Genomic DNA, 18,367 nt, shown 5'->3' with positions numbered 1-18,367 from the left:
TCACTAATAAAGTCTCTTCCATTAAAACATAAAATATTTTTGTAAGGTTTCATTTTCAAGCTGAAAATTATTTTCAGGTGCAATATAATTAAGTGCTAAAACATTTAATTAAAACTCTGATATGAGGCTTCAATAATTATCAAATCTTTTTGTCTTACTAGTACCAGAACTTCTCTGTAAATTTTACAATTTACAGTTAAAATTATACAGAAAACATCTTGGCAAATTGGAACTCTTATCTCTTAATATTGCAATCTAAATGCTGAGTTATTAGACAAAAATACACAGAAATTGCAGTTATCTGTTGATGACTGTACAAAGACAGATCCTCCTAGGCTCCAACAACAGTGCACATCAACGAGCAGTTAAGGCAAAAAAACTACAATTTAAACCAGACTCACCCCTCACCTTTTGTATGTGCCTTTGATAGGGCCAAGGTCTGTACACTGAAGAAGATTCACTTATTAGATTATTACTGGAAAGAAATATTTGATATTAATTTTGTGTTCATCTTACACATTCTGTTTGGATAACTATTATGCTACCTCCTCTTTGCCCCAAGACAAGAACCAGATGGCAGAATACCTTGTGAAGAGAAGTTCTTCAGACTTCAATCCTAAATTTCCTGATTATGGAGAAAGGGGAAAATTATTCAACTTTATACTTTTTTTTTTTTTTTTAAACTTATATTCTCTTGTATAAACTTCATGTTTAAATTTATTTTTGGAAAACTATTTTTATGAGTGAAAGGCAATTTGATGCTAATTAGACTGTTCATTTTGCATTGAAAAAATTAGCTTGTATGTAAAAAGCGTATCTGTGCCAATTTAAAACTAAGTAAGTCCCCAAACACCCTTAAACAATTTGCTCCTAAAAAAATATAATCAAATTTAGAAAACTATAAATTATATTTAAATTTATTATTTACAAGCAATTAATTACGAAGACAGCCAGGTGGCTTTCATTACATAAATTACTGTTAATGACACTTGCCTCATGCTGCTACTGTATTTAGCATTTGCATGCATCACATGTCAAGAACACACACTGTTGCATAGCTATCTCCAGGGTAAAAAGTGAACATCTTAAGTCAAAAAAGCTTCCAGTAATCCAAACAAAACCGTTAATTCTTTAAATGAGTCATGATCTTATTCATGGTATAATTCAAGGAATCTTAGCTCTATCAAATATGGATGATACAGAAGAGTTGATTTAAGTAAATTCAGTTTGGGGAAACAATACAGATTTAAGGCAAGAAATCACTCAATTTATGACTAGGCCCTTGACATTTTAGTCTTAAGGCCTAAGCAGTGTTTATCGCTTAAAATTCTACAATTTTTAAGCTACCTGTAATTAGAAAACAAAACAAAAGTGAATAATTCTTGTCTGTGTAGCTAGTTGACAGTACAATACTTTGCCTGGTATCTGTACCTTATTGTACCATCTATGTAGACATTTACAAAGTCTACTTTCAGCCTCAGGGGTATAGCTTACTGTGCTACAGAAGAATTAGGCTAATTTAATTCCACAACTTACTTCCCACTGGGACGGTGGCAGAAACTCACTAAGAAGGAAACCCAGCTGTTCTTTTTTAGTATTGGTCTTCCAGCACTGTCTTTTAAAAAACTGCCTACCTACAACTTGCAGACAATATGAAGGGAACATTTGATAAGAAGTGATCACAATATTACATTATTCTATCCTAAAACTTCTCTAATCTTCTTATCCAGCAGTGTTCTCTGCTCTGAAAATCCATACAATGAGTTTGCTTCCTGCAGCATCCCAGTCAATAGGTTAACCATATAGCATCACAGTCATTAAGCACCAAAATGTGACCAGTCTTGGTAGAGTGGGGCAGGAGCCCTTGGTAAATAAATGTGGAAGAAGGAAAACCATTTCAACATCAAACATTTGTTCTATGTTAAAATAAACTGAAGATGACCTTGACATGCATCAAGTCATATGGGATGACTCACTGACACTTCCTAAATTTCTGGGAGTTGTCAAAAGCATAATGAAATAATACATTGTTGTCTTTACATTAAACATTTAAGGGCCAAACTTTGTAAAAATAAAGTCCATGGGAAGGGAATAACTAAACTTCACTGGAATTCACGGAAATCTGAGTGTTAACATCTTGCAAGCAGCATTTCAACCCTATCCTCACCTATTTTAAAGTATATATATATTATGGTAAAGTAGCAAAGGACAAAAAGACTTCTTCAGATTATTTTTAACTCATTGTTCATTTTTAAATACCAGGTCTTTGCATGATACCTAACATCTAAGAGTGCCAAATTAGGATTAGGACATCAAAAACCAGCGGAAATTCAGAATTAGAAAAAAATATTCTGGACTGGACTGTTTACATTTCTGCATGTTAGTCAGTAACTAACAACTTCTTTGATATATTGTTACAAAAAAGCTTGCATTTTTATAAAAGTAACAGAGACATTCCCTTCACTTGTAACAAAAGGGCACCTGAATATGTTTTCCAACCAGAAACAGGGATTTCAAGATCTAGTTTAAAGAAATCAAAAGATTTAGAGTGAAGACGGGGGCTAAGCCATAACTTAATCCTAATTTGGGGTGGATATGCTTTGTTTTCAACATTCTTCGTTTAAGAATAAGTACAAGTTTCTTCAACTTTCATTTATAAATAATTTCTCCTTGCCTCTATTCCCCCTCAACATTAATGCTTGAAGGCCAAAAATGGCATCAATGTAATTTTCAGCACAGCAGCCATACAAATACTTTTTTTCTCAGTACCCCAAAGTATTTTGTTAATGCACCACTTTCAACTAAACCAACTGCAAACAAATCTTTAACTTAAAAAGTTATGGCTGCTCATATGTGATTTGTTACCTGGATTTGGGGAAAAAAAAAAAAAAAAAAAAAAAAAAAGCAGAAGGCCTCTCTAGCCACCTAATCACCATATCAATGACACATGCCACAACAGAGAAGCACTAGTTTATTTGATTGATCATGGTAGATAAACTCCAAATAACAGAGAAATTAACAAATGCTTGACATTTGCTCAACATCCATTATTCTGACACTGCTTTCAGGATTTCAAAGCCTGGGAGTATGCTTAATCAACATTCATATTCCCTAGTGAGCTACAGGCACCATATTGCGCCCCGCCTTAGTACTGATGAAAACTGCATATTGGCCATTTCCAAAATGTTCTGGGACTCCACACAGGGCCCCTTCTCTCCCTTGTTCCTGTTCTGCAGTTTTCTTTTAAACACTTCCAAGACAAAAGCATCTGCCAGTTTTTCTCTCTGGGGATGTATGCAAAATGAACTTAACAGTTTTAAGGCAGGAGAAACCCTCACATCTAAATTCATTCATAGGACAGAAAAGGGCCTAAGAGGCCTCTCGAGGGACAAAACCCTGCTGAAATTTTCCCCGACAACAGTGGGAGCTTTATAAAATCTAAGTCCAGACAATTTCCAATTCAAATGCCCAGCATAGCATGACCTTTGTCAGATCTATGAGCCCTAGATGCACCCACTATTTTTTTTATTCTAACCAGCACAGACATTAGACAGGGCACTACTGCTAAGCAGGAGGTTGAATATTTGCATGCTCTTCTATTGTGAAAATGTAACAGTGACAGCACTGTGTCGAATTCTTTTCCCCCTAGAACTTTAACTCCATAGGAGAGGCATAGCTGACAGATGACTCTCCCAACATCTGTGTTATGTACACTGCACAGCTGAGGAACCTTGGATCACTGTCACGGCTTCTCGGAGATGACCTACACCTTTCTTATATCTACCCGTGATAACAAAAGTAAAATAAAAACTTGAAAACACTGTTTTTTTCAATGAAAAGTAAATATGGCAAGAAAGATTAACATAATTTAGTCATTAAGCTGTTCACATAGCAGCTCACCATATGTTGTATAAATGTCCTATACAAAATAATTTATCAGACCTGACAAGTTGCACATCATATTGTATTATTTAATATGCTTACTAAAATTTCATGGATCAAGCGCCACTTCTGAAAGCATAAAAAAAGCCCCAGAAAATATTTCTTCATTTTCCATGATTTATTTTGATTATCTTTTACAGCTGCATGATAAAGTAGAACTTGCAAAATTACGAGGTTAAGGTTTACACAGCTATTGCTTCATATACTAAAATGTAACAAATGGCTCTATGTCTATATAACATTTTACTTGCATTTAATATTCAGAAGCACAGTAAACTGAGCACGTTGCTTTTGACTGCAGATTTTAATAATTTTAACTGGTTACTTCAGTAAGCATCCTGATGTACTAATGCAAAGTTTTGACCTATATATATATATATATATCCTTGATAAAGAGACTAAAGAGCTAAGAATTGTAAAAATAAACTAAAGCAAACTATTATCATGTTATACATATTGATCATCCCAAACCTGTCTACATAAAAATATATTGATTTCAACACAGTAGCTGAAACATTTGAGTAATATTTTTAAATTATTGAGATGTAAAATGTTAGAATGGCAAACATCTACGTCCAGATAAATGGACAAAATTCTCTATCCAGGAACCTCAAAACCACAAAATTAATAATGCATAAGAATGACTGCCTGTCACTGGCATGGTTTGTGTTTAAATAGTGAATTAAACCAAAAAGTGTAGGTGGGAAGCTTTCAGGTAACAGTTTTTGGGTAGCCAATGGGATTTGCTTGGAAAAATCCCCTCCACACTTAGAGGACATATGAAACAGATAGATATGGCTAGAAAAATATTTAGACACAAACAATGCATTTATTCCATAAAGAAACATTTTTCTTTTTCTGTCTCAGACAACTGAGCTCAAGGAACAAAATACAAATGGGATTTAAAAAAATGAAGTGCAACTTCTCTTTTTGGTCAATAATTAAATTCTCCTGTTTCTAGTAATAGGATAAAGGAAAATGTATTCCTGCATCAGATAGCTCTTTGCAATGAGGTCAATAAACACTGTACTTGGAACATGCTTGGTCAATTGGACTACCTGCTAGCTAGTCAAAACAAATCATCCTTATTAAGCTCTGTAAGAACCAGAAATCTACCTTAGGAGTTATTTTTATCTTTTTTTATTTTGTGTATCCAAGATAATGCATTTGTTTAGGAAGATACATCACTCAGCTGTGTTGAAAACTGGACAGCTAGCTGCATAAACAATGTAAGCATTTTATACTAATGCTGGAAATGGCTAATGTTCAATAACCTTTTCACCTGTAGGAATCTACACCTGGTCTCTAGGTAATATTTACCATACTTTGCACCATGTGCATTTCACAGAAGTGCAATAAAGAACTGGATGTTACCACTATCAATAGTGGCCTGATAAGAAGTTCTGTAATCTCCCAGGCAACAGCAAATGGAAACAGAGATACATGGTGTCCTTATTGCTGTCTGGGTTCTCAAATAACAATAGAATCATAGACTCATAGAATCATAGAATTGTCTGGGTTGGAAGGGACCTCAGAGACCATGAAGTCAAACCCTTGATCCACTCCCGCTGCAGTTCCCAGCCCATGGCACTGAGTGCCACATCCAGTCTCTTTTTAAATATCTCCAGGGATGGAGAATCCACCCCTTCCCGGGGCAGCCCATTCCAATATCTGATCACCCTCTCGGTAAAGAAATTCTTTCTAATATCCAACCTAAAATGGAGGAACTCCAATGAGGAACTCCAAAAGACCCCCAATTCAGGCACAGAAGTGAGTATTACCTCTATTTTGGTTATAGTTTTTATGGTGTCTTCAAAACAGTTTCAGACAGGCTGCATTACACAAGAGACTACCTTTGCTATTATGTGAGCCTTGCTCCAAGAAATAATTGACAGCATACTGCTCTCCATGGAAGAAGAACAAGTGCTAACTTAAGGGCACTTTTATTCAGTGTTGAAGCTTCTGGAGGTATCTGGGAATCAAAGTTATCAAATGCTTCCAAGACCTTGGAGGCCTAGATACAGATATGCAAATAGAGAACATAAATCAAAACAATAAAGTCCTCTTCACCCGAAGCCATTTTGCCAATTTGGATGGACAGCAACACATGCTTAAATAGCCTCTTTGGATGAGAATGATAAAGCTGAAGTTGAAGAATTCTCCAGCATAAAGCAATGAGACTGTTACTATCAGTCAGGCTACTGGATATCCTAGAGGATGCTGTGGAAGGAACACTGTATCCCATTCATATCACTACCACATTCAAAATATTATAGGCACTAGAATTAAAAAAAAAAAAAAGAAACCAAAAAACAGATAAAAATGCTTTAGTTTCTTACAAAATGGAAGTTTTCAACCTAAGGGGTTTACAAATGAAAATGCTTTTCCCACAACAGGCACAGGTTGTTTAGCAACTTTTAACTCTGCTGACAAGAAGTCCATATACTTTGAATTCTTCTTTTGAACTTCAGACAACCAGGACTCCAAGAAATATAAGTTGAAAATTAACATTATAGCATCGAATCTTAGCATGTCAATGGGAGTTTTAAATCACCTCGCATGGTACCAGTTAGTCAAACAAATGAACAAGGCTTTTAACCATCACTGGATCTGAAGAAAGCAGTTTTTTTCCACTCCTCTTCCAATGCTGTTGGGTTTTTTTGGTAATGATACTCTAACACGCTTGTCTTAGAACATAATTTTAGTACAATCAGTTATTGTATGCCAAAATCTTAAAGAAAGCAAACCTTGCCATTATTTCACTAAGTTTCAAGTATTACACAAGCTTCCGAGACTTTCACATTGCAAACAGACACAGTATTTTCACCAGGAACTTAAGAAACAATTAAAAATTGCTCTCATAGAAGCATACATTTTATTAAGTGAAAAGTTTAGGGGCATATATCAGGACCAAAATGGTTGCAGTTATTAATTTAAGTAATAAATCAAAGGTCCTGCCAACAATGACAGCAAACAGATGCTAACAAGAAAATGTATTATTTAATATTGTCATGTGTTATAAAAATGTGTTTAGGATATCTTAAATTTTTATAATAATATGCATTTACTACGTTACTGTTTTGACACATACGAGAATCAAATTTATAAGTCTCATTCGGCACTTGCTTTCTCTTCTGTGAACACAGAATGGATTCCTGAGGGAAAAAAAATCTCACAAAGTGAATGTTTCAAATAGACGTTTGCAACAAAATCAAGTTGTTTATCTTGCTGTCTTGAACTAAGTATCATAAGCACTATCTTGCTAGAAAACTTACAAATCCGGCTTTATGTAAACAGAAGCTTTCCCAGAAAGTTCCCAGGAAAGTCAAACAAGTATGAAGTTCATCTGTCTATCTATACAGATATCTTTTACTGTCTGTATGTATTTCATAATTTGCTGCAAAGTTAAAAAAATAATTTTGTAAAATCCTTACTAGCAGGATATCATTATTGACTAACTCTCAATAAGCCTGCTAAGGTACAACAATAGCTTAGGTTTTATTTTCCATTGTGTTTTATTATTTGTTTCCTATATCAGTTTAAATACTACCATGGAATACTACAATATTTTTTACCAATTGCACCCCTCACAAAATTGCCAGAACCAACCCAAAATCTATGTTAGTTATTAAAACATGATCTATTCCATTCCTTCCATTCACAGCCATCCTCCTCTCAGGACTCTGAAAGGCAGACAGAACAATGATCTGATTCAAGTACTGACATCTGAAAGCGTAGGAAACCCAATTATGCCTTTTGGCAAGCCCAGCCATGCTAAAGAGAACCACTGTGCACACACCTTTTCCTGTACTGCATCTCTGCTGCTGTACATCCTGCTTCATAAGGTCCCTCCACAGGAGGGTTAATTGTTTTTAAGAAGATAATTGTTTTTTCCAAACATTTCTGTTTTGCTTTAAGGAAACTGTTTGGATAATAGCAGTCCTGTTTGTATTCTGTTTCATTTTCAATCAACTCCTCCAGGTATCTGCACAGTCCCCTTCTTGCAAGTGCTTCACTCAATGCTTTAAAACACTTGAGGAAGCAGTGATCAGAGTATGGAAACTAAATTTTCTTCATTAAATCTACTGAAGCAGATATTAAAAATGCATTTAATATACTGGGGATGGCTGGTGGGCATCACTGACTGTGACAGGCCAGTTACTGATGAGCTGCTGTCAGACGGCCTTCTCAGCAGGGATCTGTGTCTAAGGCTGCTGAAGGACAGCAATATCTTCCCTTGTGTGTAAGCTCTATTCATCTCCCAAGTATTTACTAAATCACAGACCTCTGCACACAAACCCAGCGTTTCAGCGCATGCTAACAAATGATGGATGGCCCAGTCAATTCGTTATGTCCTGAAAGCGTGATTTCCTGCCATTCCAATCATCAAACCTCTAGAGCCTTCAGAGCTGATCAGTCCTGGAGAATATATTTTGCAGGCTCTATTAAAGGAGTAGAGGTTCTTTCCATTAGTCTCAAACTTTTTTTTTTTTTTTTTTTTTTTTTCCCCTGGCTGATTTAAAGAGAACTCCCTCCTTCCCCCCTCCTTCCAACCGCACCACTGCTACCACTCTTATCTGTGTAGAGTATTCAGGGCATGTAGTGTGTTAGTAAAATAGCACTCCTGGAACACCAGCCAGTTAAAAAGACAGATTTTGTTGGTGACTACTATAAAACGCGACAATCTTTTATTTAAATTCATCTATACGTCTTTATTATGTAACCTAGACAACCCCCAAAACATTTTGTAACTTAGCTTCTTTGATCAAATACCTTTTACAGCAAGGGAGTGCTCAAAAGGACCCGTTTTCTTTGTATTTGCCTAGTGAAACATATCAGAGCTCTCTTAATTGTGTTCCTCCTAAAAGCATAAGCCACTTAGGAATAAACTTCCGATGTTCCAAAGACAGGTTGGCTGTCAAAGAAATAAAGCTTCTAGATTTCACCCCTTTCATAGCAAGGCAATATACTTGACAGTCTTTATTCTATGTGCTAGAGGAGAAATTTTATTTAGCTTGCCTATTCAATGATCTATAGGAGAAGAATATACATACCTCACACTTCCCACTCTGAAACACTGAGCTTCAAACGAATTAGTCCACATGTGCTGAAGAGTCAGCTGTCTACAAGTAGAGCACAGTTCTTGGAGGAGGTGTAACAGATGTGAGTAAACTCTAGGTAAATAAGCATTTGGTTGCTCTGAAATGCAAAGACCTTGGATTTCTCTGCTTGCTAGGTGTGATCCAGCCATAGCCAGCAGAAACCAATCCACATTGCCCTACCGTTCACCTCAACCTTGACCTGGAGATTAAACTCACTTTTATTGCACACAAAGGTCATCTGTGTTAGGTCAAAATTCAAAGTCCCTTGTCAGCTAAGGTTGATATATTCCAACCTTTCCTACTCTAATGCATCAAATTTTTCATGGTGAGGTCATATTCGGCAGACAGTGTATTCAGCAATTTATCGTGCCATTGTAATATAGCCCGCAATATGATTGTTCAAAAAACAACACATGAATAAAAGATTTTCCCATCTCATGTAGCAAATCCCCTCTGCTCATATAACTCTTGCCCAAACTTGTTTGCAGGCTTCAGAAGAATGTTACAGTATGGAACTGTTTCTGAAATACAATCAAGCACAACCATTTTTATCATTTTTGTCCTGAAGTACAAATATAATGGTATCCTAAAATCCACAAGCCAATTAAAATGCACATATGGTCAGCATTAAAACTTCCACTTCATCCTTCCTTAACAGCCACCATAATCTAGCCCTTAAATCTACAGACATCTGTTGGGCTGTCTGATGACACCAAGCTTGCTACAGAATGAAATACTTAGGAGAAACAGTGCTAGAAGACTTATATTCCTATCCTACTGGTGATTACCATCACCGTGGAATTTGTCAAGTGGCAAAAAGTAGAGCCAAACTGAACTTCATGAAGCAACACAGTAATCTACATTGTGACCAAGCCAACTCCCCCAACTTGACATATAAAAAAAAAACATTCTTTTTCTTTCTCTCCTTCCTTTCCTTTTTTTTTCTTTCCCTTTTTATGTTTTCTACTTCTCTCTTTTCCTGTTTTCATTTTATGTTGTTTTCTTCCTTTTAATTTCTTTTCCTTCTATTTTCTCTTGCATTTTCTCTTTTCCCTCATCTTTTTTTCTTTTTCATTTTATTTTCTTCCTTATTTTCTGTCCTTTGTTTTTGTCTTTTCCTCTTTTGTCTCTGTATTTTTAGTTTTCTTTTTTCTCCTTCTCTCTTTATGTATTAAAAAAAATTCCTAACACACAGCTACAAAAGACTCAGAATTTATTTTCAAATTACAGCGAACAAATTTCCACGTCTGCTTAAGAGGCCCCCTCCAATAATTGTACTTCACCATCAAACCTTCAAAGGATATAGGATTGGCTTCTAAGTGGTTTGTATAAACTCCTCAAGGCCAAAAAGGCTTTCTCTTTTACTCAGCCAAAATGAATTTCACAAGTGTAATAAGTGCTGTTCTGTGTGATTATTTTTTTAATAAAAGGAACTGCACTCCCATATGGTAGGACTTCTTATATTGGAAGAGAAAAAGGTTAAGAGAGAGGAGATTTACCAGTACTCAAGAACTCAGAAAGTACAACCTTAATTTTGATTGTGTATTTCAAGCAAAAATTCAGGTCTAATCTTTAAAACAACTTCACATTTTGTTAGGATGGACAACATATGTGGGTGTGCTTGTAAGAAAAAGAATGATTACACCTATAAAAATTGTACAAGAAAACTACAATGCACTTCCCTCAAAATTAACTTTCATGTGACACATGTGTGTACATGTCATCTAGATTTTGCTGAACAGATAACACATACACAACTCAAAAGCATACTCTCCATCTCTTTCCAAACAAATCTGGAAAGTACTCACATCCTGAGGATCTAGAATTTATGCATATCAATGTAAGAATTTTCTCTTTGTTGGTCTTGGAGAGCCCCAAAACTGAGCAAAGATCTATTTCCTACTCTACCCTGAAAGCTTCTACTGCTTTCAACAGCTTGCCTTTAAATAAGTATCTTATGTTTAACCTAATGAATAATGGAGGAGAAAAAGTTATTCTGAGTTACATGCTGATTTAGTTAATTTCTGTCATGCAATGCTCTGTATTACAGAGGGGGGGTGGGATTAGTATCCCTCCTATTTAGGGTTGTAGCACAAGCAAACATATTTTTAATAAGACATACCAAATCCAACCATTACAAGTTCTTTAAGGCTTCTTTGTGAATATGCTGCATTATATTATTGGTCATTTCTGAAAACTTGTATATTATTTTCTTTTCAAATAATGATCCAAGACTTCCTTCTCATCTGTTATTATCAATCTATTTACCTGTAAAGTTAAATGCAGCTTCAAGCACATAACAGAATTTAAATTATACTAGGCTTTTGCTACATGTAATAGTCAAAAGCAAACAGTAGCATAAAACTTTGTTTACTCTGAAAGTCTAACATAAAAGTAGAGAAAAGAAATATAAAAGTTAATAAATTCTACTGTTTTCATAGCTGCCCAAGCTATACACTACAAATCACTTAAACCCAGAACACTACTGAGAAGTATTTGCCACTTCAAAATAGGCAGGGTAGAAATGTACCAATGGCCATTTAGTGCCTCCTTCCAAGTCTCTGCATCTCCTACTGGCATCAAGTTATTCTCTCATTAAATGGTTTACTGAAATTGGCAAAGTGGCTTATATATGCATTTCTTCATCTCATTACTAAACAGTGAGAATACAGAAAAGCAGAGGGAAATTAAAAGGTGCCTTTATACATTCTTTTTTTGCAAAATAACTTTCTAGTATTCATAGACACAAAGTCAAATCTCTAAATGAGATTTGCTAGATTAGTGTTTGCAGAAAAAAGCAAATCCTCCTACTTCACCTGCTTTCCAAAATAATTAACCAACTATTCAGAAGAGCAGAAATGTCACACACCAGTACGTTGCCTGCTCATAGACAAGGTTTCCCCAATATACCTGTGCTTGAGTCCTGAGCCTAGAACTCTGAAATCCATGCAGACAGCTACGTGCCTTCTACTCCTAAGCTTTATTGTCCTCCTTCCTGGGTAGCCACAGCTCCAAGGAATACTAAAGTGGAGCACAGAGAATTTTCCTTCCACCTTGATTCAATCTCCAGGTTCCATTAGTACCAGGTATCAAAACAAAGAAACAGAGAGGGAAAAAAAAAAAAAAGAGGGAGATGAAAGAGAGGAACAGTTCTACCTTCCTGTTTCCCACCACAACCATCTTGGGTTTATCAGAACTGCTTGGTAATCTAAGAAACAGCACAAAGAATTACATTATCCACCAAAAAAGCAATTTATTTCCATACAAATAAAACTGTCTGGAAGAGGAAAATCAGAGGCCTATCTACTCCAACTCTAAAAACCAAAAAAAAAAAAAAAAAGGCAACAATGACACTGGAAAAGAGGAAGAAAAAAACCCAACATTAACTCAACCTTAAATGTATGGTAAGAGCAGTAACATTGATACCAGACATTTAGATTTCTTTTAGGGCCTTTGTTTCAGTATGAACCATCACTGAGAAAGTGATAAAAATGCAAAAACAACAAATAGATAATATTTTCTGATTTATACTGTGAGGCATTACCATGCAGCTACATTTTTTAAAAAAGAAAAATCTTGTGATGCTTTCCAGGACCCGTGTCATTTAAGAAAGCTATTGGTAATTTGGAGAAAGAGCAACATAACAATTGAAAATGTGTGTAAAACCTGAAGTGATATTAAGCTATGAAGAAGACAGGTCAGGAATGTAGAGGAACACGCATCACTTGATGTGCTCTGGCAACAAAGACCATGTGCATTCCAATAATCAAACATTAAGTTACATGATAAAGCTAAATGTCCATACTCAAATATCAAGTACATCAATATAAATCTGTGCATCACATTTTTCTCTTGCTTACTGGAAGAAAAAAAAAAAAAAAGCAAAAGGAAAGGAGAGGAGGGGGGAAGATCTTACTTCACATTTATGGCAGGTGCCCTTAATTTCCTACTGTAAGAAAAGCTCTTACTGATCACTATGAAGGAAGCTTTTACAGAAGGGACACAAACAGGACAGTACTTCTTTGAACAAGGCAAGGAAGAAAAGTGAAAACCTGCAAAAAGCAGCTGCTATAAATTCTAATGCTTTGAAATCCTAGTACTTTGAAACTCACTATAAACACTATTTGCAGTCAGATAAGCTCAAAAAAAGAACACTTTAACAGCAATAAAAGTGAAGGTACTGACAGGGAAGTTGAGCTAGAGGCCCCAGGTTTATTTAACGATTTTAAGTAAGGAAGAGAAACCATACAGACTACACTAATTGTGGAAGAAATATAGCACTCCTAGATGGAACAAAATGTTTCACAACAGAGCAATGCAAGAACTTAAAAGCACGGAGTTTGGAATCTCTAAAAGATACAAGGCTACCTGCATTGCGACAAAGTTTCTGGAATACAAAATTTAAGCACAACATAGTATAAGAAACTCAAAGACTCATAACAGAACCAAACCAGGAAAGGCTCTGCTGAATGAAAAAAAGACAGTACCATAATGAACTTGGTCAGCAAACCTTCCACCCTTAGAAAGCTTGGTAGAGATGACAGGAAGAGGCAATAAAGAAAAACTGTAATATTCAATCAGAATTGGACAAGAAGAGCAGCAGCAAAATATCTACAAGTTATAGATGTGAGAACTGTCCAGACATTTGTCAATCACATTCTGTGGGTAAGAAGCTTCTAGGAAAAATTTCAAGAGAAACTATTCTTCCACATAAAGAAGAACTTAAGTTTATCTTTGCTTTGTTTTGTTTCCTGGTGACAGCTAAACTGAAGTACTAAAATATCAGCTTGAGTATGAATCAAACCATTAGAAGCAGGACTTTTCTCGACAAGCTAAAATAGTCTTTGAATACAGATAGAAGTTTAAAGGTCTAACCTACATTTTTCAACATAACTAGGGAATAATAAGGTTATTTCTGTGCAGAGGATTTTACTACTATTCTAATTACAATTTGGGAAACAAGCATTGCAAGTAAAGAGACTGTAACTTTCTCAGAGCATTTTCTGCAACACCCTACATTTCCTACAACTAACCCTACAATGGGTAATCCAATTTACACATTAGGTCTCATTGAGAATAGTTTCCCAAAAGAAAACAGCTCACAATTAAAGAGAAAGCAGACAAATACACAAGTTAGAAAGAAAACCATAAATTATTAGCAAGTGGATAGGTTCAGGGGAGAAACAAAGCAGAACAGGTGGTACACTTTAGAAGAGCACAACACAGAACACAGATTTATCAGTCGACTGGTGTGTACTTTAAGAAAGCCAAAGAAACCATGTATCAGTGATCCAATATGGGAAGAGACTCATCATGCTTAATACTCAAAATTACATTTTGATAATACTACAGTGACCAAAAAAAACCCTGCTCTGAAACATGAACACATTAGAAGAACAAAATGGATAAATAAATAGACTGTTCATTGCCAGGCATGGAACACAAAGTGCAGCACAAACAGTGAAAGAACAGCAATCTGATTCTCAAGTTTCTATTTTTGCAAAATGACCAGATTTTAAGCAAAACACTCTAAACCCCTGTTGCCTGCAATGCCAGAGGATTGTAAAAAAATTCTACAAAGTGTTAATTCTTCTATAAAGACACCTATGAACAGTAATAGAAGCAGTCTAATTTTTACTATTTGACATTAATAAATCACATGGCAACACCCTTTGAAGCAACAATCACACCTGCTCAAGTAGTTGAATAATGGTAAAATAAAAACCACCTTGTTATTGCAGGTCACACTGGAATACCTATAAACACTAAACTGTGGGTGGAAACAGTTTTATGGAAATCACTAATTACTCTTTGAGAGAAACTGCAGAACAATAGCAGGTCAGTAACACAGTGTGAAAAATACTTTATATAAATAGGGACCATAAACTGCTAGTCTTCAAGAACCACAACAGACAAGCGAGGAACCAATAGACAAAAGTATGTAAGAAAAAAACACGAGCAGTTTAATGCAGAAATCGAAAGACTCACAAGATCTATGAGGCAGTAGGAACCAGAAATACTTAAAAACTGTCAATTTATGTATTGCATTACCAGTGGAACTCCGATACTTCCCAGAGAAAGATTGAACGTGCAAGGTGAATGGCAGCTCTTAGGGATGGTAATACTTTCCAGTCTGAATCAGCAACTCTTACCATATAATAATGACAAATTGGTTAGGGATACTTTCATCACACTGCAAGTGCCATGACAGATTCTGGAATATTTTCTTAAAAGAACTGAATTTGAAATTTGGGGTGGGTGGGGTGTTCGCTTAATTTTGGTTTTCCTAATAATAAAAAAAAAAAGGAGCCAAGAAGTCTAATCAAATCCTTCTCATCCTAGAAAAGCATGACAAGGTTCTATATTATAAGAAACTTACTCCACAGTTACAAAACACATCATTGCAAAAGCCTCCCATTTAGCACTTAAGATGGCACACAAGTTTACCAATTTTTGCAGCTGGCCTCTTTTACAAGATAACGGTTAGAGAGACTGCAATACATCTTCCTTACTGCTAAGGCAAGCAGTGGCCTTGGAATGCATTTTTTTTTAACTGCATATCAAAATCATTAGCCCAACATATTTTGCTACTTCAAACTTTATTCTCTGATGTTCTTCTGCATCTGCCCTGCTATAATAAACAAAAAGTCAACAAAAATCACTTGCTGAGCCACTCACAGGAAGGAGACATACAGATCTCCTCAAAAATACACTTAAGACAGGCATTTTTTTAAAAAAGGTATCAATTCATTCATTATTCAACAGCATGTTCAGACAGCAAATCATGGAAACAACTACTATAGCTGGACCCTGCTTTGCAGTGTTTGCAACTGAGCCTGCTGCTCTAGGGGGAAAAAAAAAAAGTAAAAAAAAAAAAATTTTTTTCCTGATACAAGTCATTGTTATTAGTTATATATATTATAGTTATATAGTTATATATATATATTAGTATATAGTTTTTCAGGAATTACCAAGTTCTGAAACTGAGGAGTCAATGGATCTTTTCCAGCATCAAGGGAGTGGGACTGGGAAGTCAAATATATCAGCAGACAGGCCTAGTAGTTTTCTGACTAACTTATTTTCTGTATTATGGACATTCATGTGCCTACGAATCTGTCTTGGAAGCAGGTTCCTACAGGCAGTGACTGACCAGGCAAACCAACCCAAATTCTAACCACCTTCTCTCACAATGGTTTTACAGGGTGACTACAGATACACTAACACTCTAATTTCATTAGCACCAAAGTGATAAAGCCAAGTCTAAACACCTTAGACATATGCTGCCACAGTAAGTGGTTCCCCAAGTTGCAGAAGTACTGTGTAAAGTGAGCTGGGTTCCTGATGATGCAACTCAATGCACTCACTGAACAAACCACACTGCTTTAGCATCACTTTTTCACTACAACAGGGCTATTCCCTCAGCTTAATTTTTAACTACATGACACACTTTCCAGAAAAGATTTTACTAGACAATTTAAAAGCCTAAGTTAATGCTGGCTCTTCATCCACTTACTCTAAGTTTATACTTCAGACAGTCACATCAGCCATGCTCGTAGCAAGACTATCAAGGCTCACTCAGGAAACATGAGAATGATCTTCTCTGTTCCTTTTTCTGTCTCTCACCAGAGTAAGAGCAGCACTTAAAACACTGCAGTTCTCTGGTGCATTTCAGACAGCATCACTCCTTGCCCCACAAAATCCAAATTGGTTTCCTGCCAAAACCAGCACCCTTAATCCATCCTTCCAGTCCTGAAAGAAGATAAAACCCTTCCAAGATGTCCTTTACAACTCTGTTCTCGTTGGTGGTAAGCTCATTTTGGAAATCAACTAATCTTGGTGATGAAGATCAGTGCATGGAAGCACGCTGTCATGTACACCTTTCCATAACAGCCTATGGTCACTTGCAAATGTCTCTGGCAATTCCAAACACAGCTCAGGTAAGGAAGCAGCTGAATGCTCACCCAAGTCATCCCTTTTTCAGTCTTCAACAGGAGAACAGCACCAAGAGTTAGGGTTCAGAAAGCTCCTTCTCCCTAAACCACAGGGACATGGGTGCTGTAAGTCGGACTCCACCTTTGCTTGCAGCCACAGAGTGCTGGCCCGAGCCTTAAGGCTTCATCCAGGTAAGGTGTGCATGGTGTTTAAGAGCCTCATGAGTGACTCGGGAGCCTTTATTTGGACATATGGCAGGCGAAGGGGGAGGAAGCGCTCTTTATTTTGTGCCACCTTCTCATGTCACTGAGAGTGAGAAGTACCCTGCACCTAGGAGTAGCTTCAGCGAGCTCCTGCTTGCCATCAATGGCCGTGTGCGTGTGTAAGTGATTTTGTACCGTGTGGGGCCTGGAACTGGAGGTACCGGCTGGAGCTTGGCGGAGCCGCCCCTCTGCAGCCCCTCGCCCGCCCGCAGCGAGCTCGCAGGCCGCCGCCCGGGGCCCGAGGCACCGGCCCCGCGCCGGGCAGCCGCCCCGGAGGGCAGGAAGCACTTACCTAGGGAACTTCTCCTTCAGCTTCCTCAGGCTCTGCCGGGTGGGCTGCATATGCCCCAGGAACTGGGCTATTTCATCGTACTGGGCTTTGGTCAGCTTCATGCTCCGCGCCGCCCGGCCTGCGCGGCAGCAGGCAGAAGCCAAGAGAGCGGATTTCCCCGCTCCGGCTCCGCGGCCCCACCGGAAGGCGGGTGACAGGAGGGTCGCTGCAACCCCGGGACGCCCTTTCCTACCAGCCCGGTTCCGCGTTAGCCAGGAGCGGCTGCCGCGGCCTCTTTCGGCGGCTCCGCCCCGCCGCCTGGACGGGGCGGTACGGGGGGGAGCGGGGCGGGGAGAGCCGCCATCCCGGGCCGCTCGGCTCTGCGCAGCCGCTCGGACTGGAGGAGAGGCCCCGGCGCCTGGGCGCATTGTACCCTGCGCGGAAATGGCGCTTCCCTGGGGGCTGTGGAGCGGGGTCGGGTGTCTCATGATTGCCTGAAGATAGAGGAGGACGCTGGCCCCTCATGGCTGAAGAGAAATCCGCTTTTGCGCTCTACAAGCCGCTCCTTGCTTTGATGTCGGCGGGGGTGGCATTGGGTGTCCTCCAGCCCCGCCACCCTGGGTGCCCGTGGGTCTGCGTACGGCGGAGCCGAGCGGGTCGGGTCGGGTCGGGTCGTGTAGGGTCGGCACCGCTTGCCCGGCGGTGGGGTGCGTCAGCCCGGCTGAGTTACGGTTTTAAAGTAAAAATCTCAAGGCTCTCTTCAAAAGTCACTTTGAAATGTCTGTTTCTTCCGGTTTCTAGAAAAAAATAAACTCTGAAGTAGTGGGGTTGCAGATTCTAATAGGGCCAGGGGGTTC

The 18,367-nt window shown here is 37.9% G+C and overlaps 1 protein-coding gene across 4 annotated transcripts in view; it reads right to left on the bottom strand.

Moving 5' to 3' along the window:
- CDIN1 (CDAN1 interacting nuclease 1) overlaps positions 1-18,108 on the bottom strand; it is a 120,073-nt gene extending 101,965 nt beyond the window's left edge. For 2 of the 4 annotated variants that reach the window (XM_071744312.1, XM_071744310.1), the window contains exon 1: positions 17,532-18,108. In XM_071744312.1, coding sequence (XP_071600413.1) covers positions 17,532-17,998 — 467 coding nt within the window. In that variant the 5' untranslated portion in view covers positions 17,999-18,108. The remainder of the gene's footprint in view (positions 1-17,531) is intronic. The other 2 variants (XM_071744308.1, XM_071744309.1) reach the window with 2 other exon arrangements.
- Positions 18,109-18,367: the final 259 nt, after the last annotated feature.

The sequence above is a fragment of the Heliangelus exortis genome, chromosome 5 (assembly GCF_036169615.1).
Source record: "Heliangelus exortis chromosome 5, bHelExo1.hap1, whole genome shotgun sequence".
In the NCBI taxonomy this organism is placed as follows: domain Eukaryota; kingdom Metazoa; phylum Chordata; class Aves; order Apodiformes; family Trochilidae; genus Heliangelus; species Heliangelus exortis.
The sequence above is the reverse complement of the archived record's forward strand: the minus strand, read 5'-3'. Positions and strand labels throughout refer to the sequence as shown.